The 27,378-nt window shown below is 45.0% G+C and overlaps 1 protein-coding gene across 1 annotated transcript in view; it reads left to right on the top strand.

Annotated features, from left to right (window-relative positions):
* Positions 1–27,378, top strand: part of DOCK2 (dedicator of cytokinesis 2) — a 407,160-nt gene that overhangs the window by 339,522 nt on the left and 40,260 nt on the right. Inside the window, exons 31-35 of the mRNA XM_027605817.2 lie at positions 808–908; positions 1,007–1,065; positions 11,224–11,372; positions 20,354–20,439; positions 26,661–26,817. Of these exons, the coding sequence (XP_027461618.1) occupies positions 808–908; positions 1,007–1,065; positions 11,224–11,372; positions 20,354–20,439; positions 26,661–26,817 (552 nt within the window). The remainder of the gene's footprint in view (positions 1–807; positions 909–1,006; positions 1,066–11,223; positions 11,373–20,353; positions 20,440–26,660; positions 26,818–27,378) is intronic.

The raw sequence follows: 27,378 nt of genomic DNA, 5'->3' as shown, positions 1-27,378 counted from the left end.
CACCATCACTGCATCTCATCTTTTGGAGCACTTGCCATGTGCTGAACCCTTTGTTGGCTCTATTTCACCACAAGCCAGTGGAGTGGTGTTTAGTATTAACCCTTGCATTTAGCACCAAGTGATCATGTAAGTGTTAAAATTACAGTAAGTCTACATATAAACTAGGCCCTCAGAGATTCTTGAACTCCAACGAGCATCACAGTTATCCAGAGTGCTTGTAAACATCCAGCTTTCTGGGGCCTGATTCAGTAGGGCTGGGTGAGGGGCAGAGAATTTGCATTACTAACTGGTTCCCAGGTGATGCTGATGCTGCTGGTCTGGGGCCATACTTTGAAATCACTGAACTAAGGGGAAGGAGAAGGCAAAATATTCTAAGACAGAATGGGTTGCAGGCTGGTCCTGTGAGCTGTTAGGTGGATTAAGGAGGACTTCCAGAGAGGTTGAGGATCCCTGAAATACATAACCCTCATCAACCTCTAATTCTACTAGGGCACTCAGCTCGGGTGAGTTGTCTTTCAAAACATAAAATGAAGCAATTTTTTCAAAGCAGCCCTAAAATCCCTCTCCTTGCCCTGTCATCAGAGAGGGGACGTGGTCAAGGCCTAGAGAAATCCATCCATTGTCCTTGCTTTGGCCAGGAAGTTCATTTCAGAGTCAGTGCCAGTTCGAAAATTGCAGTGCACAGAATGCAACGGGTTCTGTCACTATCTTCTGCCATCTTCATAAATTATTCACATTGCCCAGCATTTAATTCACTTTCCCACTGCAGACCCTCGCCATAACTGTTCTTTCTTCCTTCATTTACAGCTATGGAACAACTATTTTCATCTGGCGGTGGCTTTTATCACTCAGGACTCTCTACAGCTGGAGCAGTTCTCGCACGCCAAATACAACAAAATCTTGAATAAGTAGGTTGCCTCTTTGGGTCTCCTGAAGTGGGGGTTTCATGAGAATTTCAGAGATGGAGACGGAGCCTGAAGCAGATGACATGTGTTGTTTCTCCTAGGTACGGGGACATGAGACGGCTAATTGGCTTCTCCATCCGTGATATGTGGTACAAGCTGGGTGAGTAGGCACATGCATCTAGACAGACACATCTGCACATGCCAGGCTCCTTCTTGAAGACCATCTGTTGGAGGGCCACAGGGGTTTCAGTGGTGGGAGCTTGAAATAACCGTTTGTCACTGTGTGTGTATCCCGGGTCCTTGATAAGTGCCTGAGGAGAGAGAATGCCCATCCCCACGTCCCCCCCCCCCCCAAACTGGGTCTGCTTCTGCTTGGTGCCTCTGAGGGCTTAAGAAGTCAAATTGGAATTTACAGAAAGGAGGAAGGGCAGGGCTGCTATAGGAACTTATATCCTCACACATCACATGCACGCTTCCTGCTGATTGGCGGGCCACTCTGCCTCCAGCTTCGTCGGTGGCACGGTGATCTACACATGACCCTCCGACCTCACAGAGGAGAATTGGTTCCGTGGAAGACGAGGGTCTTTTGTGAAGCGATGTGAGCTGGCAGGTGACCTCAGAGGCCACCCCTGTCTCGGCGAGCTACGGAAATCATGGGTGAACTGTGTGGTACCCCTGGGAGGAAGGAAGGGGAACTGGAATCTGGGAGACGTTTACTGAGCATCTGAGTCAGGCCTGCGCTAAGGCATCACCTCACATCACCTCCTACAAGATGGAAAAACTCCCCCTCCTTTTATTGATCAGGAAACTCAGAGAGGGAAGTAACTTGCTTGAGATCAAACAGCTGCAAGGCCCAGAGCTTGGTTTGGGTCTCGAGAGGATAAGGGCCACTTACAAGCTATGCGGTCCAAAGCAAGGGGACAGAGTGACACTGGGCATAATCTGGGGGAAATAGCACCTTCTCCCAGGGTGCTTATGAGTTTCCTAAGAGCAAAAACTAGGAGAGTGAAGCCATGGAGGCCACGCCCAGGTCAGAATTTTTGTCATTGTTTTCCCCCTTGCCCCATCAGGACAGAGCTTACTTTTCCTGTTCCGGCTCTTTCATCATCAACACCAGGCCTGTATCACTAGTGTCTGAAGGGCAGGGCCCAGGCAGGTAATGTCAAAGAGGGAAGGGGCTGGGGCATGTTAAACCCACAGACATCCGTAAAGCAGGGTCCTGTCAACATTTGGAGTTGGATGGTTCTTTGTTGTGGGGGTGCCCTATGCACTGCAGGATATTTAATAGTATCCCTGACCTGTACCCACTAGATGCCAACGGCATCCTCCCTAGTTGTGACAACCAAAAAAGTCTCCAGGCATTGCCAAATGTCCCTGGGGAGGGGGAGAGGAATGTGCAAAACGACCCCTATTTGACAACCACTTCTGTAAAGAAATACTGTCTCTGTTCTCTTTTTCTAGAAGAGCACGCCTTCCTCAGTCTGTCTTTTATTTCTCCACTTTGGATAAGGACAGGGATATAAAAAATATTTTATGTGTCATTTACCATTACTCTTCAATAGGAAAAAAACAAAAAAGCATGGCGCAAGTGCAGACCTACCTGGTAGTTGGCACACGGCCTCAGGGTCAGGAGTGTGGGAAGAAGTAGCCGGGCCTGGAACAACGTGAAGCAAATGTGCCCCAGCTAGAAGGGGCAGCTGCTGTCCTCATCTGGTCGATTGCTGTCCCATTTGAATGCAAGGCTGATGATGTCTCATCTTCCAGTTTTTCAAAAGAAGCCAAGAAACACAATTTTTAAATGTATTTCCAGTTTCTGAATATTGACGATAACTAATTGGAAGTTTTAAAGCATTGAATATGCCCCATAAAGCATGGGGCCCAGATTCAGTTTGCGTAGGAGTTTGCACTCTTTGCTTTATGACAGCAAAGACAAGATACAGCTGGGGTGGACTTTCCCACACCTACAGCCCAGGCATTGCCAGGATTGCAAAGCAGCGATCTGTGCTTTGTTTGTCTCTAATTCTTCCACACAGCCTGCTCTTTCCAGAATGTCCTTCATTGCCGTTGTTTTGCACACAGAAGATTTTATTTAGATATAGATTATGTTTTGGCAGACGTTCCTGCATTCCCAATTATGCTGATGAATGAAAAGATGTTACCAAATATTCCACCTGCTTAGAATCACAGAACATCAGAGCTGGAAGGGCCCTTTAGAGATCATATTGTCCAGAATTTTTCAAATGTTTATTTTTAGCTAAGGGCCAATAAAAAAAGAATCTCATGCTCAATACATAAATCGGTTGAAAGCCGAGCTATTCTAAATGAAGTGGGGTGGGGGACCCAGAGCCCGTTATAATGGGCCACCCCTGAGCTCCCCATGTAGACCCCTGAGGATTTTCTGGGGAGAAATCCTGAAGCACCTCTGACAGGTCTAGTCCAACCCACCATTTTACAAAAGAGGAAACTGAGACACAGAGAAGTGAAGAGGGATGTACAAGGTCCTATAGTGCTTCAGGAGCAGATTCAGGGCAAGGACCCTGGCCTGGGTATCTGTCCCAAAACATCATAGAATCCTCCCTGTTTGCGAATACCTGTAGGATGAATAAAGGCAATTGAAAGAGGTACTTGTTAGGGTTTGGAGTTCAAGAAAGAGAAACTGACTATGCCTGCCTTAATCAGAGAAGGTACTTATCAGAAGGGCAAGGAAAACCAGGCTATGAAGGACAGGGCCCGAGCCACTCTAGGATCCAAGGCAGGTAGCATAACTTTGCCTTTAGCATAGTCCATTCCTGCATCATCCTGCTTAAAGTTCTTGTCTCCAGGGGACATGATTCTATTGGCCTTCCTCCACTGATGGTCCCACCAAGCCTACATCCATTGAAGGAGGTAGAGTTTCCCAAAGTAAGAGGTTTATGGAGTTGTAGAGAGGTCAAAGTCACAGATGTCCACTGCGTGGAACAAGAAGTAAAGGATGCTTTTGCAAAGATGGGCACCCTCCTCACCCCTTGGCCTGGACTTCCAGAAAGAGGAAAGTATATCAGCCTGAAGGGATTTTCCTGTTGCTTATTAGTTGCATAGCTGCCTTCTCCTTGCCTGTCTCCTTCAGGGATAAGAGAACAGACAGAGGAGGTAGAGTGAATGGGTAATTCCCCATCCCCACCCCATCTTGTGTTCTACTAGATCTTGGCATTAGCGTGCTTTCTCCTAGTGTGCTAATGAAGTTAACCTGCTAATCCAAACCAGGACCAAGCACTGTATACAGTAGAGACGAATGTAGTGGGTAATGATAGGTTTTAAAGTACAGTCCATGGAATATCTAAGACCAAGTGAAACTTAGAAACCATTTGTGGCAGGCACAGCTGAGAGCCCACACAATCGCCATTCTTTCCTTCTTCCTGATTAACTGAATCCTGGTTTATTATTATTTGTTTTTCATGACATAATTTGCTCAGTTAACAGTGTCTTGTAGCAGGTGATGGCCATGTGACCCACCTCTGTCCAAAGAGAATCAGCAGAAACAAACTCGTTGGGGTTTCAGGAAATCCATGTTGTCCAGTTAAAACTAAAGGGAAAGGGACAAATTCAGTGAACACAACACATGTTTTGCCCATAGTCCTCCCCCATCTTCCTTTCTGGAAAACAACGAGCTGCCTGAAGGTGCAATAGCCATTTTGGAGCTATAAAGATAAAAGTTGTACAATAAAGACAGAAAAGTAGCTCTAGACTGACCATCCTTAGACTCCTTGTTAAGGGAGAAAGCTAAAGCAGAACTTACTCAGTGTAGCCATGGTAATCAGATGCCTGTTACATCCCTAACTGGTATGTCATCTAATTCAACCCTCCCCCCATTTTATAGGTGAGCTCACTGAGGCCCAGAGAGGCATAAGGATATTCAAGGTCAACAACAAATCAGTGACTCAGCTGAGGTGAAAGAACCTGTCTCTTGATCCTAAGTCCAAATGTTCTTACTAATATTTCTTTTCAGAATATGCAAATTATTTTCAAAGAGTGTGAAACAGCAAACTGTTTTTCAGAGACTATGGATAATGAGTAAATCATAATGCATGTTAACCTTTTATATTTTGTTTTAATGCCCAAAGCAATCAGGGCGTCATCATCATGATCATTGGTATCATCAACTTCTTCTCATCAGGAAAGATTTGAGCAATCCTATGATTATAAGATAGCTCTTTGCAAAGATAATCTCAGACTTGAAGATTATTCAATGTTCTTCAGAGAAAACCTAGACAAATATGTGTGTGCATGCCTGTGTGTGTGTGTGTGTATGTGTGTGCGCTTTCATGAGAGAGGGTACATGCGGGGAGGTATTGACGGAGAGAAGGACCACATCTTGTTACTAGGACCAGGGCACTAAAGGGTTAATACCATTGGGTTTTTGGATTTTCGGACCATGCCAAAAGGATTGTACTTTTCCTGATAGTGTAACATCATAACATTTGATTTCTGCTTGGAGTGAAGCAATGCACATTTTGCCAAAATGACTGCACTTAACCATTCCACATTCACTTAGGTTAACGTCAGGCTGCTGTGTTAAGAGTCTTTGTGGGAAAGAAAGACAAATTCTAGCGACTGGCATCATGGCCTTGTATGTAGGGAGGTCACTCCTGGCAAAGCTGTGAGAGCAACTGGGCCTTTACTTTTTTTAGCATCTATGGAGTGCCCAGCTCAGCACTAAGCTCCAGGGAAGGGTAGGAGAGTTGGGGAAGGATAACGCATGGTCCCTGCCTTGCCAGGAAGAGCCACCATTTGGTTCTGAGAGTAGAACAAACTAAGAGTGTGTTCTTTAACATGAAATGTGTGGTGGAGACTGAAGACTTGAGGTAAATGGGAGGTAGATGAGGACAATACGGATGCTCCACTGGGGCAAATGGCTCTTGAACGAGACCCCAGGTTGGCCTATGTCCAGACTGAAAGGAAGAGGGGAAAGGACAGGTGTTCCAGGAGAGCAACCAGCCTGCACTAAGCATGGCTTCTTAGGGTTGGGAAGAAGCTACTGGCAAGAAACAGAAAATGGGATTACAGAGACATCCAGCCAGCCAGCCAGCCAGCCAGCCATTCGATTATTGATTCATTCGATTAACAACAAATGTTGAGCACTGCGGTAGACCCAATAACATTTCCCCAAAGAAGTCCATGTCCTAATCCCTAGTACCTGTGGATCTATTACTTTACAAAGTGGACTTTTCAGACATGATTAAGAATCTTGAAGATGGTGAGAGTATCCTGGACTATCCAGGTGGACCCACTGCAACTACAGGGGTCTTAGAAATGAATAAAAGAAGACAGGGGAGTCAGAGAGGGATTTGAAGAAGATGCACTGCTGGCTTTGAAGGTGGAGGAAGAGAGCAGGAGCCAAGGAATGTAGGTGGCCTCTAGGAGCTGAAAAAGGAAAGCACATAGTTTCTGCCCTGAGACCCTCCAAAAGGAACTCAGCCCTGCTCACACCTTGATCTTAGGTCAATGAAACCCATTTCAGACTTCTAACCTCCAGAAGTATAAGATAAGAAATTTGTACTGTGTTAAGCCACTAAGTTTATGGTGATTTACAACAACAACAACAGGAAACTAGTAAAAGTACCTTCTACATGACAGGCACTGTGCCTGAGGCTGGGGCTACAACTGGAAACAGGTTAGAGATATAGCGCTTAACCTCATGGATTTGTGGTCATTGCACTGAATAGTAACCTACTAATTGCAAACCTGTTTCATTGTGGTCAAAGGGGAAATATCTGTAGAGCAGAAGCTTGTAGCACCGGGGAAGTCTACAAAGGACTCCTGCCTCCTGAGTGAGCCCAGGATGGCCTAGATGAGGAAGAGTGAAGAACCTTACTCCAGAGCAATACTGTCCTGTGGGACTGGAATGTGAGCCACCTATCTCAATGTGAATGCTCCGATGTCCACAGTTTTTTTAAAGTAAAAAGAAGTAGTGAGATTAATATTACAATATATTTTATTTAACCCCATATTCCAAAATCTTGTCATTTCAACATGTAATCAATACAAAACATTGAGATAAATTAGTTTCGTTTTTAGTTTCCCAGAACTCATTCTTTGAAATCTAGTGGGCTTTTCATACTCACAGCACATCTCCACTGGGACTAACCTCAAGTGCTGCAAAGATACATGTGCCTGTACCTTTCATATTCAGTCGAATGACATTGGCGAATGAATGGGATTTATTTGTGAGGGCAGGTGGGTGTAGGGTCCATCGTGGAAATGGAGTCAAGGAGAGGGAGGGGGGAGCATGGTGGCCAGGGGAGGGCACATATGCAGGCCGGAGGAGGAGGGGCAGGCCATGGAGGGAGGGCAGGCATGCAAGAGGAAGAAATGGGTCATGGAGTGGGAGCATGGAACCAAATGGGCCTGCGAAGCTGGGTCCCCAAAACAGCAGAATCCATGGAAGGATTGTAAACTGTGGATCAGCATGGTCAGATTGGGGTTTTTCAAACAACTTTGAGGACAGATTATAAAATATCTAGGTAGGATAGAGAACAGTCAGGAGGGTCGTGAGTGTCCGCCATGGGAGAGAAGATAAATCTGTCCTGACTCTCTCCCCATGCCTGCTCTTTACTCTGGAGGTGAACAAATAAACTCACAGGCCTAAAAAGTTCCATGAAGAGCTCCAGGGAGCTCCATGAGCTGGAACATGTCTGCATGTTGCTTCTTTCAGAATCCAGAAGAGGCTGAGCTGATCGTACTCACCATCATCACCACAATCACCGCAATCACCATCAGTACTTCCTGAGCCTTTCTAATGAGCCAGACCCTCTGCAGAGCCCTTTGTTTATATTAACTCTTCTAAGCTTCTCAACAATCCTACCAGGCAGGGATTACTTTTGCCTCCATTTTACCGATGAGATAACAGAGGCTCGGGGAGGTTAAATGACAAAGCCACACAGCCATGGGGTGGCAGCAGTGGGACCCAATCCAGGTTGTAGGCTCAGCGGTTCTACAGGCCTGGAAGGGATCTGGAGCCGGGCACATGCTGGATGATGAGGAGCAAACAGACTGCCTGTCTCGGAACGGTGTCAGAAAGGAGCTTCTCCAAGCCTGAGTCAGAGCAGCAGAGATCTGGGTTCTTTCTTCCCCAGCTTTACTTCAGAGTCCCCAGAAGGATGGGGGACTCTAAAATCCAGGAGGTCATATCTTGTCCTCCTCCCTGTTCATTTCAGAATCTGTGCCCACATTTAGAGAGCCATATACTCTCCGAAGGAGTGCCCCTTCTGTCCCTATCAGCCTCTCAAGGTCAGTGACATGTTCCACCCCTCTCAGCAGGCTCACAGGGAGGGTCTCCTTCCTTCCTCCTTCCCTCCCACCTCCCTTAACTCCCTCTTCCTTTTATGCCAGGTCATCTTCTTAGTGCCCTTATACCCTTTGCATTCAGTCTCACAGTCTCCTCCTGAAAGGTGTGATAGATGAAGCCATTGTACAGATTAGAAACCCAGGCCAAGGAACACACAGGACTCCTTTCCACCCACACACCGAAGCTCTTCTCTGCGCTCCCATTACCACCAGAGCCTTTCCCAAAGCCTGTGGAATTTGGCATTTGGATTTATCCTGCTGGCTTATTGGCACTTTAAAAGCCTTTTCTAATTGGTATCTGTTCTCAGTGAGATTCAGCCTCCATTATATGAAAAAAGACCCTCTTACTGACTCCTTGCCTTGCCTTTTTTGAATACAGCAGCAGGTGTGTCTCTTGAATGAGGATTTATTTTTCCCCAAATGAGTTTGAATTCAATTAGCTACAAATATGTTCTGTGTGTGCGCATGCACACGTGTCTATGTATATAAAGACACACATACATGCACATTCAGATTATTTGAACACAAAATCCAATGAGCTGAAATTCCATTTTTGATGTAAATGAGTAAAATTTCTTCATGAAGCATTGTAAGGGGCATTCAGCTCACACTGTATTTAGAGATGAGCATCTCTCTCCATTTTCCCTATTCTTCCAAACATCTCTTCAACTTACTGCAAAGAATGCAGGTCAAAAGTATCTTAAGAAATCCCTGGTCTACAGCATGTTCGCTCTTTATTTTAAACCATCTTAAATATATCCTTATCAGAGCCAATGCCCTCCAGTATTCTAAAGGCGTTTGTTGCATAAGCAATTTCTCCGTTCCATGGTGGCTTATCTGACAGTTTCCCATTTACTTTCTACTTATTATTGCAATTGACTTTGAATTTTAAAACCCCACTGTGGGTTTAAAGGATCTTGAAGGACAAAATAAAAAACCTAGATTAACAATTACTATAAACCTGCTAGAAAGTAAAAAAAAAAATTTTTTCTTTTCTATTTGGGCCAAAGAGAAGGCTTGAAGCTCAAGTGTAATCCAAATGCATCATATAATGAAGCGGATATCCTGGAAGAGTGTCTTTATATTTCACTCAACTCTCTGCCTGACTTCATCACTTCATTCTCACTAACTGAAGATAGTCTGAGGATGATGCATTTTTTATCTGAATTCTGGGGAAATACTTGAACATTAAGCCTCATTTAGACTGAATGAAAATTCATTTTCTTGCTGCCTTTCCTCCCGGCTCCTTTTCTGAGCTTTAATTGAAAGCAACAGCACCAGGCTGTACACCATGCCACCTGAGTTTCTGCACCCCCAGAAGCTCTCTGCCCCAGGTTAAGACCCCCAGTGTTTGTCCTAACAATGGAGAAAACCCGGATGGGATTCTCAGGCTCTGAGACTCAGAAGAAAGAGACAGCTGCTGATGAAACAGCTGGGTGTCAGCTTCGGTGATAGGGCTATGTGGATATGCTTGCCCTTACTCCCAGGAAGTCCCTGCAACTCCCAAGTGCCCCTCTTCGTGCCTCTTCTCTGCCACATCTCCTGTGTGTATTCTCAAGAGTCTGCTTGGTTCTGCTTAACAAGGCTGCCCTCAGTGGTCCATTCTGGTCAAACATCAGAAGAGCAATAGCTAACATTGTGTCAAGTATGCCATGTGGCAAGCACAGTCCTGGGTGCTTGGGAAATAATCATCCATGTATTCTCCACAATGACCCTATCAAATAAATACTATTATTCTCTCATGTTACAAGTGAGGACACTGAGGCCCCAAGTGGTAAAATCAGCTTGTCCAACATCACATAGCTAGTTGATGGTGGAGTCAGTTTACGAATTCAGGTCATCTAGCTCCAGGATCGGTGCCCTTAACCACTGGGCCACACTAGCCGTGCCCCTGGGTGCTGATTCTTCCAGGCTCTGTGCTAAGTAACACACAGGTGTATTTTCACATGGTCTTCTCAACAAGTGGGTGTTGCTATTGCATTTTTATAAGATGCACATCCAAGTCATTTAGCCAGTGAGTGTAGGAGCTAGACAAATTTATTTCTTCATTCAATAGACATTTATTGAACATCTAAATGTCCTATCCTCAGTGCCACAGATACGAAGGTGAGAACAGACATTGTTTCACACTCTCATGAAATGGGGCAGGCAGACATTTATCATATTATTCCACAATGAAGCCATCATTGCAAAGTTGGATGAGAAGGCCCAACACAAAAAGCCAGTGCAGGGGTTCTGAACTCGCTGGGGTTGGGGGGCATGTGCTGGGGGCTTTCTCAACATATCCCCCGGGACCCATCCAGGGGAATCCAAGTGACAGTGGGGGTATTGGGGCACAGACAGGGAAAAAAAAAAAACTATTATCAACAAAGGAGCAGTGTGTGCGTAGGCCTGGCAGTGGAGGACACGAAGTGAGTTTGTGACACTGGAAGCAGGCCAGCATAGCTAGAATGCCAAGAGCCAGGGGAGGGTTGTGGGAATGCCTTGCCATCCATCATTCCATTGGCCGTACAGTTCCCTCAAGGGGAGGGATTCCACTGACCCTACTATTATAGCAGATTCTTAGCAGCAAATTTAGCTTTTCTTGTTTCATGAGACAGTTGCTAAAAGCATGTTCTCCAGTCTCAGAAACATGGTTTGTGATATGAGCAGGCATAATTTCAAATATCTCTGTGATTTGCCATCACTAACATAATCTGTCAGGGCTCCATTTGCCAAGGAGACCATGCAGGTGAAAACCCTTGTAAACAGTGATGTGCTTTACACATACCCATGTTATTATCCTTAATAACAGCTCATTCTGGATGATGCATGAACCTCTTACAGGAGTTAATATATGGAAAGCGTTCAAAATGGTGCCTGGCTCCTGTAAACAACTATATAAGTGTTAACTATTATTTCTACTATTATGCCTCCCTTTTTTTTTCTTTCCCCAGGCTTGGTCTGAGGAGGATCTGTGCATGTTTTATGTGTCCCTGTTCCTCTTCTCTTACAGGCCAGAACAAAATCTGCTTCATCCCAGGCATGGTGGGACCTATATTAGAGATGACACTTATCCCTGAGGCCGAGCTCCGGAAAGCCACTATACCTATCTTCTTCGACATGATGCTGTGTGAATATCAAAGGAGTGGGGATTTCAAAAAGGTAAAAAAAAAAAATAAGGCTGGAAACTCATGCCATCCTCCCTAATCCCTAGCCCATTTCCCTATAATGATATCCTCGTTCCATCTGCCTGGGCTTCATTCAGGGGCTTGACGGTAGGATAGGAACATTATTCATGTGCCCAGAATGACCTGGCAGATCGGATTTGGTCACCATTCTATCATGCTTTCCTGCCCAAGGCCAAGATTAAAATGCACTTTCTTGCTGTGGATCAGCTTGGTCCCTTTCTCTATAGTACAAGTACCCTACTTCCCTACCTAGGAGTTCCCTCAGGGTGTGTCCAAAGAGCCCACCGCTCCCACCTGCCCCCATCTTGCGCCTGCCTCTGTCCAGCACTTTCTATTCTGGGACAACCTGGAAGATCGATATTGTCTAGAAAGAGCTGACCCTACCAGGAGTCATACTCAGCCATGAGTCAAAATTGACAGCGGATGGCGTCAGTTGCCCAGGAGAGACCTGTGGAGCTGCCATGGCAATAGGAAGCTTTCCCCAGCATGGAGGGAGTGAGCACCTTGCATGAAGCACAGGTGTCTCTGGCCAAGTATTTTCATTGAAAAGTCCCGTCAAGCTTGAAGAACAAGGACCACTTTCTCGACCCCGTCACTACAGAAGCTTCTGACAGTGCAGTAGGCACCCGTTTCCACAAGAGGTTCCTGGCAGTGTTCGGTAGTTTCATCCAGTTCAGGAAGGTTGGTGTTTAAGTCTTGTCAGGCTGCCTTAGTGGTTCCCTCGGATCTTGACCCCCTGTCCTCTCTGCTACACCTTCCCACCTGGTTTTACGCCTAACGGGCTCTTCCTCCTCCTCCCCCAGGATTTCTGCCTCTCATTCTAGACCATCTCCTGCCACCAAACGATTTCCCTTAAAACAGGTACTTAAAAGGCAGCAGGTTCCAAACTGCCTTTCCTTAAAATCCCTACAGATCTTACCCCTTTCTTGCTTATTGGTTCTCAAGTCCCCACCCAGTAACGTCCAAACCCTTCTGCCTGTGTTCAGGGCCCTCCTTGCTCTGGCCTTCAGTCAGCCTTGTCAGCCGTTATCCCCACCTCATTTCCCACCCCACCTGTTCTCTAGCTATTCCCACAGCTCACCTGAATTGGGGTGCCTCGGTCACCATCTTCCCTCCATGTGTTTCTCCTTCCTGCTACTATTCTGCCCTGTTCACAGTCCTGCCTGCCAACACCTAAACCCCTACTGATCCTGCAAAGTCCATTGCAGAACTGGGTCCATTAAGAGACCCTTCCCTCTATTCCTACATCATTTTATCTCTCTGAGGTATGATGATTATATATTGCCTTGCCTTATACTCATTCCTGAGTATTCTCTGCATCTTCCTCATCCTTATCTAATAAAAGTGATGATGATGATGACAGAAATGGCTGCCATGAGCTGGGTGCTTACTATGTGTCAGGCACTATAAGTACTTTCCATATGTTAGTTCATATGATCTTATTTATTGTAACCCTATGAGTTAGGTAGCATTATCATACCCATTTTAAAGATGAAATTATTGAAGCCTAGAGAGGTAAAATCACTTGCTCAAAGTCATTCGTCAACAAAGAGATGGGGCAGAGACTGCAACACACAAGTCACTGTAAGTCCCCAAACCATGCTGTGCCTACTACATTATCCAGCCCCTGGTATTATCACAGTAAATGTTGGCTGACTAAAAGAATGCATGGCATTCTCTCCAGCAGTGGTTTCTCAAAATATGTTCCATGGAGCACTAATCCAAACAAATGCTCTAGGGAAGCGGGTTTCGAGGCTAAATACCTTTGGAAGCCACTACATATGGTAGCCCCTCTGGGAGATTTCCAGTGCACATTAACATAGTCAAAGCACTGAGGCATTCCACCGTAAACAGACCTGCTCAATTTCCCAAACTTATTTGTGCAGGAAGTATCAATTAGCTATGCCATTCTGCCAGTCTCTTTGGAAAAATATTGTTCTAAGGGGAGAAAGATGCTACAGGTGGTCCTCAATTTACAATGGTTTGATTTACAATATTTTGACTCTACGATGGTGTGAAAGTGATACACATTTAGTAAAAAACCTTACCCTCAAAATCAACATTGTATTATAAAGTAGGTTTTGCATTAAATGATTTTGCCCAACCATAGGCAATGTAAGTGTCCTGAACATGTTTAAGGTAGGCTGGGCTAAGCTATGATGTTCAGTAGGTTAGGGATTTTAAATGCATTTTCACCTTAACTATATTTTCAACTTGCAGTGGGTTTATCAGGACATAACCGCATTATAAACTGAGGAAGATCTGTAATTAGCTCTGATGATACCAGTGTGAGAGGGTACTCTCCTGCCCAGGAATTAATTAGCAGCAGCTCTCTAGTCCCAGAAAGGCTAGTGACCAGCTGTCCCCTCGGCAAAGAGCCTGAAAAGAAATCAGGTTCAGGAGGTCAGATAGAGGAGGATACCATATCCAACCAGTTGGGATCTGGGGGACTGGAAGGTGAAACCCAGAGTGTGTGTTTAAAGGCAGTTTGCAGTCTGCTGCCTTTTAAGGGGGAAGTGAAGTGTGTGAAGCTTGGTAACATGTAGAGGGCACACAATGTGAGATGAAGGGCATCACACTTACCCTCAGGTCAGCACTCCCTCCAGAGGTGTGTGCACCAGCTGGCTCAGGAGATGTCCTGGGAGCAGGTGTGCAAAGGAAACACTCCAAGTACCTGATAGTATGCCATATTTAAAAAACAAGCAAGCCCTTCATTTCTGGATTATGATCTGACAGTTGTGTTAGTGTCCTCATGTGTTTAGTAGCCTTCAGAGGCTTGCCTGGGTATGATTTTTTTTTTTTTTTTTTTTTTGCCCTAAAGGATTTCCTTATTGTGGCATCCCCATGACATCTACCCACCAGTTTTCCATGAATGGGGGTCATCCTTAGACTCCTCGCTCCAAGCTATGTTCCTTGTAATAATGTTCCCCAATTGCTTCTCCTAATTTTTCCCGTATCAAAAGAGACAGGACAATCAGGCTGACTAATGGGGCAGTTTTCCATGAAAAAACCAGCTGGTGTGCTTGGTGGGAGCTCAGCTATGGAATGAGCAGATCCAGGCATGTCTCCTTGGTTCAGAGTAAGCAGCCCTGGAAGGTGTCCCCAGGAAAGAAGGAAGCCAATCCCTCATGAACCCCAAGCAGCCCTGATGGCCAAATCCAGAGTGAACCCTGGAATGGGGTCTGAAATCCAGGAGGCATTGCTTGCAAACTAGCATTAGGGAATGATACCAAAATTATCAGCTAAGAACCAGGTGCCTGTAAGATGACAGGTTTACCTTTCCAAAAATTGAGTTTCTTAAAGGAAATAGTGGAACCAAGAGTACAGGTTAGCAGGACCCTTGCTCCCAGTTCACACCATGGCCCCTGGCCTGGTACCCAACATCTTGTGGTTCTCTTGCTGACCTGCCTTTGCTCAGGCTTTTCCTTTGATTTCTTCACCCGAAGAGATTCTACCCAGTCTACTCAGAGATTCTACTTCAGCTGAGGCCTCACGTTTTGAGACAGCCCTTTGTGCTTCCTGAGGCAATGGTTCATATGGATGCAAAAGACTGATTTGCTCAAGCAGGATGTGCAAGGACTGCAACTAGGACAGGAAGGGGTTAGACACTGATGGACTTCAGGGGGCGTGGGGTGGGGAAAAGAAGGCTCTGGGGCAATCTCTCTTTCTGCTCTGAGTTTCTTTTGCAACCCCATTGCCAGATTTCCCTGCCTTCTCCTCTAGCCCAAATAAGATAGCTGATGCGTTTGACTGATAACCTTTATCCCTCATGAGTACAGCACTTCACCCAAGACCATCTCAGGGGTTTCTGTCCTATGCCTCAGACTGGGTGTCCCATCCCTGGTACACTCCATAATTCCCTTGGTGGGGCTATGGACGGGGCAGTTTCGGCAAAAGGAGCCTTGGGTTGCCACATTGTGGCTGGTATGGCCGTGCCTGGTCAGGGTGAAATGCATCTTGTCCTGCCTGCGTGGAGCTCAGGCATATCACTTGTCCCACATTGCATGACAATCTACTGATAGATCTGTCTGTCACAAGACCATGAGTTTCTTTTAGAGCTGAAGCCAATCTCTCATTCCTGAACTCCCAGCTCCTATCAAGTGCCTGTCATAAATGTGGTGGGAACCACGTCAGTGTTCCCAGGATGAATGGAGGCATTCAAACCTGCATCCTACCGCATTTCAGAGGAAAAGCCTTGGCACAGGGAGGAGTATTCCAGTGAATACTTTCATAATGTAGAGTAATGAGTGGAGCTGACCATTGCTTGAGTAATCCACAGAGGCTGGGTAGACCAGCTGTCTTCCAGGCCAATTCTTTGTGGAGGGAGAGGTTTTGGGGTTTCTAGGTGAAGGTTGGTGGGAAGGAGTGGGAGTCCTGGGGCACAGAGAAGAGTGGTTACCTATGATACAGATCGTAGAACGGGACTGTGGAACAATCAGCCTGGGGGTCTGAGCTGTAGCCGGCAGGAGGTTCCAGAGGAAATCCCTCTCTCAGAGATGGAAGAGGTAATAGGATTTGATAGCAGCACATAGAGCAGCAGCTAGAACATAGCACAAGGTCAGTAATTGCTTGGTGAATGAATTAATGGACAGAAATATCAGTTTAGCAGATCCCACTGAAACTGAGTCTTGGCATGGAGTAAGGTGGTGATTCAAATGGCTTAGAACATAATGTGGAAAAGAGCAATCAATTCAGTAAATATATACTGGACACCTACTGTATTGTGGACATTGTATTTTAGAGTCAGATAGGTTTGCTGCTTATGGGCTGGATAAATTTGGGTAAGTTATTTAACCTCTTTCAGCCCCAGTTTCTTTATCTGTAAAATGAATATCATAATACCATTATAGGCTCCCAAACCAGAGCTCTACAGGGGATGATCTGGAGCAGGCAGGGACAAGATAACTCCAAGAAAATTAGGAAGCTGCCCTGGCTCCCTTCTTACATGACATTATTGTCTCCAGCTCTTCCCCAACGCTGCCCCAAGTCTGCTTCCATCCACCCCCAGAAAACCAGCATTTCATTAACAAAGGAGGCCATAGTCTGACTTACTGAGGCCAATTCCATCCCTGCTATCTCTCTGCCAACCTGGCCTTTCACACTATCTCTGCCCCTCCTATACAAAGTCAAAGTTAACACCATACCTTTGAAGAAGAGCTCTTGTTTCCTAAATTTCACACTCCTCCAGGATTCTAGGCAAACAAATAATGAAAATAGCCAAGATGTTCTCGGTCAGGAGAGGCCGCAGAAGCAATGCAGGGAAGGCATGATGCAAAAGTGAGGCCTGCATGAGTCATTGTGCTAGAAGAGGGAGGCCCACCCAGGAGGGCTGGGCTCCTAGAGTTCACTTCCTTTTCTCTGACTAGGGCTTTTTAAGATTTGTATTGGGCCTCTGTAGCATTGACTACTGTGAAAGTAGCCTGCAGCTGCTCCTTAAGGAATACCCACCTTGCAGGGATGGGGGAGGAGTCAACAATGTGATACAGTTGTGTAGCTGTGGATGAAAATGGAATTGATTTGGAGAAGCCAGAAGCTCTGCACAGTGGCACAGCATAGTGTATGTTTGGGAGCAAATGCTGCGCCCTTGGGCCTACTCTGGTCAAGTCCATCCATCCTTTGAAACCCAAGACAAAGGTTCCACTTTCCCTCAGTTTCCTTCTTTATAAAATAGGAATGATGATAACCATCCCCCTTGGCTATTGTAAAGACTAAGTGAGATTATGATGCTATTGACAATGACAATGTCAACAATGTCATGATGATTGATAACAATTATTGAGCACTTACTATGTGCCAAGCGCCATGCTAAGCCTTTCATGTGTTTTCCCATTAACTCCTCCCAGCACCACTCTAAGTAGGTGTTGTTTTAAATCTCAACGTAATAGATGAGAAAATTGAGCCCCAGAAAGCTTATTAACTTGCCCAAGGTCACATTGTAGGGAAAAAAGTCAAAGCAAGACTCAAATTAAGTCTCTTGGATGCCAATGGCTGTGCTCATAGCCACTCCAGAGCACAGTGCCTGCTGGGGAGCAAAACGAGCCACAGTCTGCTCTGGGATGTGCCTGACTGAACCCTCACTCTCTGACCTGCCCTGGAGGGCTCAGGCATGGTATGGCATCAGCCAGCTTTGCACAAGCCCTGGCACCCTGTAATTTCCTTCCCTGCAGGCTCTTTTGTGACCCCGTGACAAGTGCTTATTTACCCCATGCACATCTCTGCTCTAAAGGCAAGTTCATCACATGAGGAGGAATCATGCCAACATTTAGCATTGAACAACTCAGACAAGAAAAAATGCTGTTTTTTCTCCCCCAGAGCTGCTTTCCAGTAACATTCAACAGTAATAGCAATAACATTAGCAGTAATCATAAACAGATGAGTAAACCCAATGCATATGTGAGTTTATGCTTTCCCCTGGTGCTTTATGTATAAAATCTCCTCCAGCCCTCCTAACTACCCCCAGGCAGTAGGTACTACTATTATATTGATAGGCCAAATCTGTCCTGCTACCTGTTTTTGTAAATAAAGTTTTATTGGAATACAGCCATGCTGATTTGTCTATGTGTTATCTATGGTTGCTTTTGTGTTACAGCAGCAGAGCTGAGTAGTTGTGACAAAGACTGTCCAACCTGCAAAGCCTAAAATGTTTGCAGTCTGGCCCTTTACAGAAAATGTTTGCTGACCCCTAATATAAACTCTGAAACAGGATTAGAAAGACCTACTAGCTTTCCCAAGATGGTGGAGGGAATGGAGCAGACACGTCTAGACTTCCAGACAGTCTAACATCAGAGCCCATGCTTGTAGTCCTTCAGCTGTATTCTTCGTGCCCTAGGCTTGCTTAGTAGACATCTCTAATCAACATAGCGCCAACCCTTGACTCTGGATGATATTATGCCTACAAGATGCTTAGTACAATGCATCATATAAGGTCCATGATATTCAAGTGCAGACTGGCAGCCCAGACCCTTGTCATATTGGCCCTCATCTAGGTCTTCATTCTAATCTTTTTCCTTTCTCTCTTTCTTGAACTCTGCTCCTGCTGAACAGCTTTCCTTATTTTTCTCTACATTCCTACCTCCACCCTTTGCTCACTACTAGGCATGCCTCCTACCTAGAATTCCCTTCCTCTTCATATTTATCACAATCCTATCCATCTTCCAGGTTTTATGTATCTCTTTCCATAAATCTTCCCCAAACGTAGAAACTCATAGAAAATTTTCTCATTTGTGCTGTGTAGGCTTCTGGTCATTTCCTTTGGCCCTCAGTACACAAAAGTGAGGGAACAATGGCACCACAGATGTGAACTGAGGGAAGAGTGACTCCAGCCCCTGCCTTCAATCACCTGAAGACTCCAACCAACTAGACTGGGCTTGATCCTTTGTGCACTGAAAAGAGCCTGCCAAAAGGTCTCTGCCATTCATCTGAGACTTTAGACAAGCCACTTAAATTCCCCGAGCCCTATTAATACCTGACACTTACTGAAGTAGAGCCAGTCCAGGGCTATCTGCTCCTCATGCACTTTCACATTTAACAGTGATCCTCCTTGGGTCACCTGGGTGGCTCTGTCGGTTAAGCGTCCAACTCTTAATTTCTGCTCAGTCATGGTATCAGGGTCATGAGATCAAGCCCCACATCAGGCTCCATGCTGGGTGTGGAGGCTGCTTGAGATTCTTTCTCTCCCTCTCCCTCTGCCCCTCCCCCCTGCTTGTGTACGCTCTCTCTCTCTCTCTTCAAAAAAAAAAAAAAAAAAGTGATCATCTGTAAATATGACCTCCAGACCTCATGGAGATATTTTAAGGACTGAGGATAGAAAGGTTGGGTGAGGAGCCAGGGGTACCCACCCAAAGACTGCCTTGACCTTGGTGACCTTTGCCAAGGGCCTCCTTCCCTTCTCCAGATGCCAGTTTCTTATTTAATGGGAAAATTGAGAAGTGCACTGCATGATGTGGATGGACTCATCAGGGCATGTTATTAAAACAGTACAAACCGTTTTTACATTACAGCCATGAAAAGGGACCCAGTATGGCCCTTTAAAATATTGAAAAAACCATGAACTGAAGTGGGTGAGATGCTTCTAGATGGTGAAAGTAGGGAAATAGAACACTCTCTGTCTTCACTGTAACAAGATTTGGTGGGACTGTGGGTATGTGCTCACTTTCAAGTCACTTACCAAGTCTGATCTCTGACCATTACAGTTGTCCCCAGTCCTTATTCTCTGAGGCATCAGCTCATACAAATAATGGCAGCTTCAAGTATGGATGGGCTCAGGGGCTCAGTGTTTCTCCATCTCCCCCTTTCCGCTTTTCTCCGTATTGGTGTCGTTCCCAGGCACACTCTTTCATTGTGGTCATCTCCAGCAGCCTCAGGCTTACAGCCTTCCATCTTCATGTGGAGCAGACAGACTCCTTGCTAAGAGTTCCTGAGCCTTTATTAATCTTAGTGTCTAGATGATGAAAGATACTGATTAAGAGCTAGGCCTGGGTCACGTGCCCGTACCTGGCGCTAGGAAGGCATGGTCAGCTCACCTGCATCCCGGAGACTGGGACCACGACCAGTGTGATCACCAAAGTAGGGAGAAAGGTATGCCAGACCGACAGAAATGATAGCTGTCCATGACACCATGCCATTCCCTGAAGATGCAGGGCTCTGTCACATACCTCCATGTCTTTGCACACACTGTGCCCTCTGCTCGAAATGCCCTTTCCCCTTCACTCACCCTTCCCACTCCCTCCTTCCTTCTCTCTCCAGTGCTTACCATCTACTTTTCTTCCCTGTGCTCTGCAGAACTCCCCAAAGGCAAGCATAACATCCTGTTCCGTGTGCACTCCCCCTTCCTGGTACTGACCCTTAGAAATGATAGGTGCTCCCTAAAGCTTTGGTTAAAATAACAAATTGACTAATTTCAACATTCAGCCTCCTAACATTGTTATTATTGATTTCCATGTCGTATTTCCTCAGTTTGAAAATGAAATCATCCTCAAGCTGGACCATGAGGTGGAAGGAGGCCGAGGAGATGAGCAATACATGCAGCTGCTGGAGTCAATGTAAGTTCAGCGCCCCGTGAGCGGGAGGAGCCGGGGGGTGGGCTGGAGGCTGGAGGACTCAGAACTCCAGGGCCTTCGGAGGCTCTCTCCTCCCCCTAGAGATCCATCTGGTGGCTCCTGGTATTGAAGAAACTCCACTTTTAAAAGAAACCTCAAATATCTCTCCCTAGAGTGGCTGTTTCTTTGATATTGATGGAATGGGACAGATAAAAAGAAACTTTGCTGTGTTAGGAAGAGGAAAACAATCCACCAAAATGTTCACTTTCGTTACCTCTTTGCTGTGGAATAATTCTTGCTAGTTTTTCCTTTTTTCTCTTTTAATCTTAGACAGATGTTGATCATGACCAACATATAGGGAGCGCATGAAGCACATGGATGCCATGCCAAATGCTCTCTGCGCACTGCCTCGTTTAGCTGCATTTACTCTCTGATCCCCGGGTCACAGAGCTGGCCCCTGAGGCTCATGGGAGGGTCTTGTCTGAGGAAACTAGAACAAGCTGGTTGGGTGGACAAGCTGGGACCCGAACCAGCTCTGCCTGACTGTGGGGCACAGGCCTGAGTGAGGCAGTACACAGTGGTCAGCACTGAACTGGGAGTCAGGACACTGATTTAACATCTTATTGAGATATAATTTATACACTATACAGCCCACTAAATGTGTACAATTCAATGGCTTTTAATGTATTTGCAGAGCTATACAATCATAACCACAATCAGTTGTAGAACAGTTTTGTTCCCTCCCAAAAGAAACCCCATGTCTTTTAGCCATCATCACCCCTACATTCTGTCCCTGTGGATTTGTCTATTCTGCACATTTCATATAAATGGAATCAATATATAGTCCTTGGTGCGTATTTCCAAGGGTCATCTATGTTGTAGCAGGTGTCAGCACTTAATTCGTTTTTGTGGCTAACTGATATTTCACTGTTTAGACACCCCATTTTGTTTATTCACTTACCTATTAATGGACATTTCGGCTGTTTTTACTTTTTCACTATTAAGAATGGTGACGCGGGGCGCCTGGGTGGCTCAGACGGTTAAGCGTCTGCCTTCGGCTCAGGTCGTGATCCCAGGGTCCTGGGATCGAGTCCCGCATCGGGCTCCCTGCTCAGCGGGGAGTCTGCTTCTCCCTCTCCCCCTGCTTGTGTTCTCTCTGTCTCTCTCGCAAATGAATAAATAAAATCTTTAAAAAAAAAAAAAAAAAAAAGAATGGTGACGCTATGAACATTTGTGTGTAAACTTTTGTGTGGACATACGCTTACAGTTCTCTTGGGTATAAACCTAGGAGTGGAATTGCTGGGTCATTTGGTAAACTCTGGCCTTTTGAGGAACCATGAGACTGTTTTCCAAAGTACTGGACCACTCACATTCCTACCAGCTGTGTATGAGAGTTCCAGTTTTTCCACATTCGACCCAACACTTATTAATATCTCTCTTACTAATTAGAGCCATCCTAGTGGCTGTGAAAGTGATATTGTCATTTTGATTGGCGTTTCCTTGATGGCTAATGATGTTAAGCATTTTTTTCATGTGCATATTGACCAATTGTATATATTTGGAGAAAGACATTGGGTTTTAACCCTGATCCTAACACCTAGCATCTCTATAACTCTGGGCCAATCACATCTTTAGCCTCAGTATCTCCATCTATAAAATGGGAAGAATAAGCCTGTGGTTATTTTAAAGACTGAGTAACTATAAAGCATCTGGCACACAGCAGGTAAAAGCTTAGTAAATTACTTTGTTCAGACACCTGATTCCCAGTTCCTGTCTCCATGTCAGTTGTCCTCTTTCCCCCAGAACGACTTCCTCCAAGGTTTAGGACTGTGGCTCATTTCTTCCTAGTTGTATATTCTCTGATTTGTATGATTCTCTGATATAACTCTGATTTTGGATTCTTTTCCCAATCCTTTTTGAATATTGCAACTTTAATAACAAAAGCAAGACTAAAGGCCTTGCTTTAACCCTCACAGTGACCCTCCTTGCCCTGCTCCTTAGGCCGAGCAGATTCCCAGCAGTACTGTCTCGGCGGGCCCTGTCCCCCTTCTGTCACTGTGCACAGCCCTCACTAAACACATGGATTGCAAAGGTGGCTCAGCCGGAAGGAGAAACCCACTGTCTGCCCCTCGGGTGGGTGTCGACACTGACTGTCCAGGGTAAAAAGTGACATTTTGCCTGAGTCAATGTTTATTTTAAAGTTCCTAAAAGGAAAATCTAAATAATGACCATAAGTGAAACCATTTACAGTGCTGGCAATTTCCATTTTTATAAGCGGATGGGGCTCTGTGGCAGTCTTCAAATGATCAACAGGATTTTCTAATCCTTCCTGAGTGATTATTTATAAAAGGAATCCTTAGAGGTTGAGGAAATCAAAAGTAGCTCATTATTTTTGCTCCTGAGATAGAGGTGTGAATGATTTCTACAAAACTAATCAAACCCAACCAGAGGAGTCAAGGTCCTATTAGAATGTCCAGGGGCCAGGTCCTTGCTTCTTCCTTTGAACTTTCTGAGCCTCAAGTTTCCTTATCTGCAAATTGGGGATAAAAATACTATCCGGCTCTTAGAGTTTTCATTGAGATTATGCAAGAGAAGTCATGTAAAGTACTTAGCACAATTTCTGATAACTAGTAAGTACTCTGGAAATATTAGCTATTATTATTATTGTTATTCTCCAGGTAGATACTGATGTGGTTATTTGAAACCATGAACCTACCTGGCATATCTCCTCCAGGCTAGTCATCCTCAATTCCTCCAGACCTTCTTCTCAGCCCGTCATTCAGGGCTTCCACTGGTGTGTAGGACCTGCTCTGGGCAAACACAGTCCTGTGGGTACACGGCTTAGGAATATGATGGTGCCTCTGTGAATAGAGCAGGGCTTCCCTCCCTGGGGCAGCTATAGCCCTGCATTAAGGCACAAGGCTTAGGGCATGGAGTGGGGCTGAATTTCAGCCTTTATGGGCTCTTGTGCAGTACACAAGCTATACAACCTTACAGAACATCCCACTCCTCCTTACCCCCAGAACTGTCCTCAGAGCCCACTCCCATTTGTCCATAACTGTCTTAATGTGAAGGTCCCACATTGAATGGAGTAATTAGACGTGCTATTCTGCTGTATGCCATCTGCCTGAGAATTTTTCTAGAAGTGGCTAGGGAGCTGGAAAGCTGAAGGGGACAGAGAATGTGTTCTAGGGCCAAGATCCCACCCAAGCCAGTTCAGTACCTGAAAGAGGACCTGTCATATGTAGTACTGCATACATCATTTTTAAAGGAATGAGTGAAAACCCAGTTCCATCAGCACTGACAGAGAGTGAGCCTGGGCTCCTCCCTCTGAAGGCCTCCCACACTGAATGCAAATCAATTTCAAGGCTCTGTGAACTCCCTCCAGGCCCCTCAAGGCAGGAGCTTAGACCTGGAGTGGTTGGCAAGGGCTCTGCCACCTCTCCTTCCATTGAGTGAAGAATTATCTGCATCACCTGGAGATTCCCAGGACCCCTTTTCATTGTACTTGTCCTCTATTGTGGATTCAAAGGAGAGGAACAGCTGGGTGACCTTGGCAGGACCCGTGGGCCTCATGCCTCCTCTATAAATTGATGATGTTAATAATGCCCAACTCAAGGAAATTTTGTAAGTATTGAACAAGATAACCAATAAAATGGGTTTGCACAGCATCTGGAACACAGGAAGTACTCAATAAATGGTAGTATTATATACTATGGTTAGTTTTTATTTCTGTATCTGCTTCCCCTGCTACACTGTGATTTCCTAGAAGTCAGTGTCTTAATGATTTCTGAATCCCTAGTTCCTAGAACAATATCTGTTGAGTGGATGGATGGATGGTGGATGGTGAACAGCTGGGTAATTTCCAAACAATCTGCCAATCCATCTCACCATATGAGCAGCCTTCTTACCCTATGCCTAAAGAATAGTGAAACTGAGAAAGCCAAGACTGTGTTCTTCTGAACCCATGCTTTGCAAAGGACCAATAACACTAGCATCATCCAGGAGCTTTTTAGAAATGCAGAATCTCAGGCCCTAGCCCAGATCTACTAAACCAGAATCTATTAACAGAATCTATTAATCCCCACGTTATTCCCATGCACGTCAAACTTTGCAAAGCCCTGGACTAAACAAGTTGTTCTTAATGTTGGCTGCATATTGGAATCACCTAGAGAACTTTAAAAAAATAAAATACTGCTACCTGGCTCCCACTCCCAGAGATACAAAGTCATTGATTTTAGGGTGGGCATTGAGCTTTATAAAATGCTCCCCTGCTGATTCTGACATGCAGTTGGGACTGAGAACCACTAGTCTGGCTACACTCAGGCCGTGAGATACCTTCTGGGTCTGAGCTGCCTGGGAGGCTGTGAGGAATCACACTCCAAACACTGGACAAAGCTTTGTCACATTGTCATTAGCTTGGGAAACAGGGCTGGAAGTGACTGTCCCAGAAGGAGTCAGGCACAGCTGTGACTGAGCCAGACAGGCCTAAATCACAGGACAATTTGCATCTTTCATTGAGAGCCAGAGAACAGGTGCTTCTCCCACGGAGAAGATGGATTTGTCTGATCACAGCCACAGTTTGAGATGTCGCCTCCTTGCAGCCTGGCTTGGCTTCTGGGAGGAAATGACCCTCCAAAGTCCTTGCCTTTCTCACCTTTCCCTCTTAGGAGCTCTTGGGACCTAAGCCGCCATGGGGAAAGTAGCCAGAAACGAACAGTAGCCTGGGTAATTCTTGTCTACTCAAGATGCCTGAGAACATGCCACAGTATTTCTCTGTGGGAAAATAGGGAAGTATTTGGCTTGATTCCCAAGGTCACCCCTTACCACCAGAGTGATTTGGGAAGGTCATTTAACCTCTCTGAGCCTTGATTCCTTCATCTATAAAATGAGGGGAATAACTTTTACCAGTCAGACTTATCGTGATGATTTCTTAAGAAAAAAAGTGACTAGAAAAAAAGAAAAAGAAAAAGTGATTAGTACAGTGTCTGGTGCAGAATAAGTGATTACTATAAAGTAGTATTTTAATCCATCTGTCTCCCCTTGCCTAGCCTGTGGGCCTCTTGAAAGTAGACATGAATTTTTTTATATTTCTTATTTTATCTTTCTCCCCATCCCCACCCCACACAGTGCCTATCATAGGACCTAACAACTAATAGATGCTTAAGGAATGTCACATATTTTATTTTTGATTTTTTAAATTTAGAATACTAATATTACAACAAATGTAAATTTTTCAAATAACATATGCACATTTAAATTTTAAAAATGAATACTTCCTTCTCTATTCTCCCACCTAGACCCCTTGTCAGAAGCAACCACCATTAAGAGTTTGGTGTTTATCCTTCCTGACCATATTTGGCACATTTATAAGCACACAGAGATACATGATGCAGACATGCACCTCTACTTACAAACGCTAGAGCCAGAATGCTGATATTTAACAACTGTGTGACCTTGGACAAGTTAGTTGGCCTCACTGTGTCTTAGTTTCCCCATCTGCAGGCATCCCATCTTGTAAGACAAAGATGGGAGTTTAAATGAGTTACCATTTGTGAGACATTTGGAATAATGCCTGGGACATGGTAGGTTCTATGTCAGTTGGTTAAATAAAAAATAAATATTGTTCTGAGGCTTACTTTTCTCACTGATCTGTATATTTTATAGAGCTTTTTATGTTAAAGCATATTGAGTTCTCATACTTTTTAATGTCTTCATAGAACTACATTTTGTGAATATACTTTATTAACCATTTGCCGATTGATGGACATTTAAGATGGTTTCAACTATTTCACTGCAGACACAATTTGTAACTATTATAAATCTTTGCATGCTTCTGGGAATATTTCTGTCACATCGATTCCCTGAAGTAGAATGGTTGGGTCGGAGGGTATGTACATTTACAATTTTGATAGATACTGTGAAAATTGCTACTCAAAATGTTGTACTGATTTACTTCCAATGTGGGTGTGTACAAGTGACCATTTCTCCACACCATTGCCCACACTGGACATTTTTTTTTTCCCATTCTGATGGTGGACAAAAAATTAAATACTTGTTAAACTGTATGGCCAAATAAGTATATAAATGAATACGTGATTGAATAAATGAACAAAATGAGCCAACACATGAACCAGAGGAGCTTGGATTCACTGGTTTATCTGCTCCCCTCCCCCACCAACACACCGGCCATGAGCTCACCGCCCTCCCATCTCTGCCCACAGCCTGATGGAGTGTGCTGCAGAGCACCCGACTATTTTCAAGTCGGTGGAAAACTTTGTGAACCTGGTGAAAGGCCTCCTGGAGAAGCTGCTCGATTACCGGGGTGTGATGACGGATGAGAGCAAAGACAACCGCATGAGCTGCACCGTGAATCTGCTGGTGTGTGGGGTTGGCCACCTTGCCCCAAGGTCCCATCAGACCAGAGTCCTGGGGGGCATTGCCCGGTCTGGGGTTTCACTGTGCTTTTGATAGGGAAGTAGTGCTAACGGCTTCGCAAACCAGACAAAAGTGGGATCAAATCCCTGCTCTGCCACATGCTAGCTTAGCTCTGTGTCTTGAGGCCAATAACTTCACCATTCCATGCTCAGTTTCCTCATTGATGAAATGGAAATGAGTGTTTTCTTCAGTACTTAACACATCATATGGAAAGAAAGTGGCACTAGAAAGTGGTTAAGAGTAGGAGCTTTGGAGTTACATAGCTCCTGGGTTCTAATTAATAGGATAGACAAGTCAAGGAAGTTTTCTGAAGGTTTAGTTGGCTTATCTGTGCTATAGAGAAAATAATAGTACCTATTTCTTAGGTTATGCAGTCCAGGGGCATGGTTAAATGCTTACTACATATTAGTTTCCTTCTCTTATGGAATGGAGAAATCTAATAACCAGAATTTACAGCAAATTAGTATGGGCCAGGCTAATCAGAGCTGCTAATCTCAAGTGCAG

Source organism: Zalophus californianus, chromosome 5 (assembly GCF_009762305.2).
Source record: "Zalophus californianus isolate mZalCal1 chromosome 5, mZalCal1.pri.v2, whole genome shotgun sequence".
Taxonomy (NCBI): domain Eukaryota; kingdom Metazoa; phylum Chordata; class Mammalia; order Carnivora; family Otariidae; genus Zalophus; species Zalophus californianus.
Note: the sequence above shows the minus strand (reverse complement) of the source record. Positions and strands in the feature narration are given on the sequence as shown.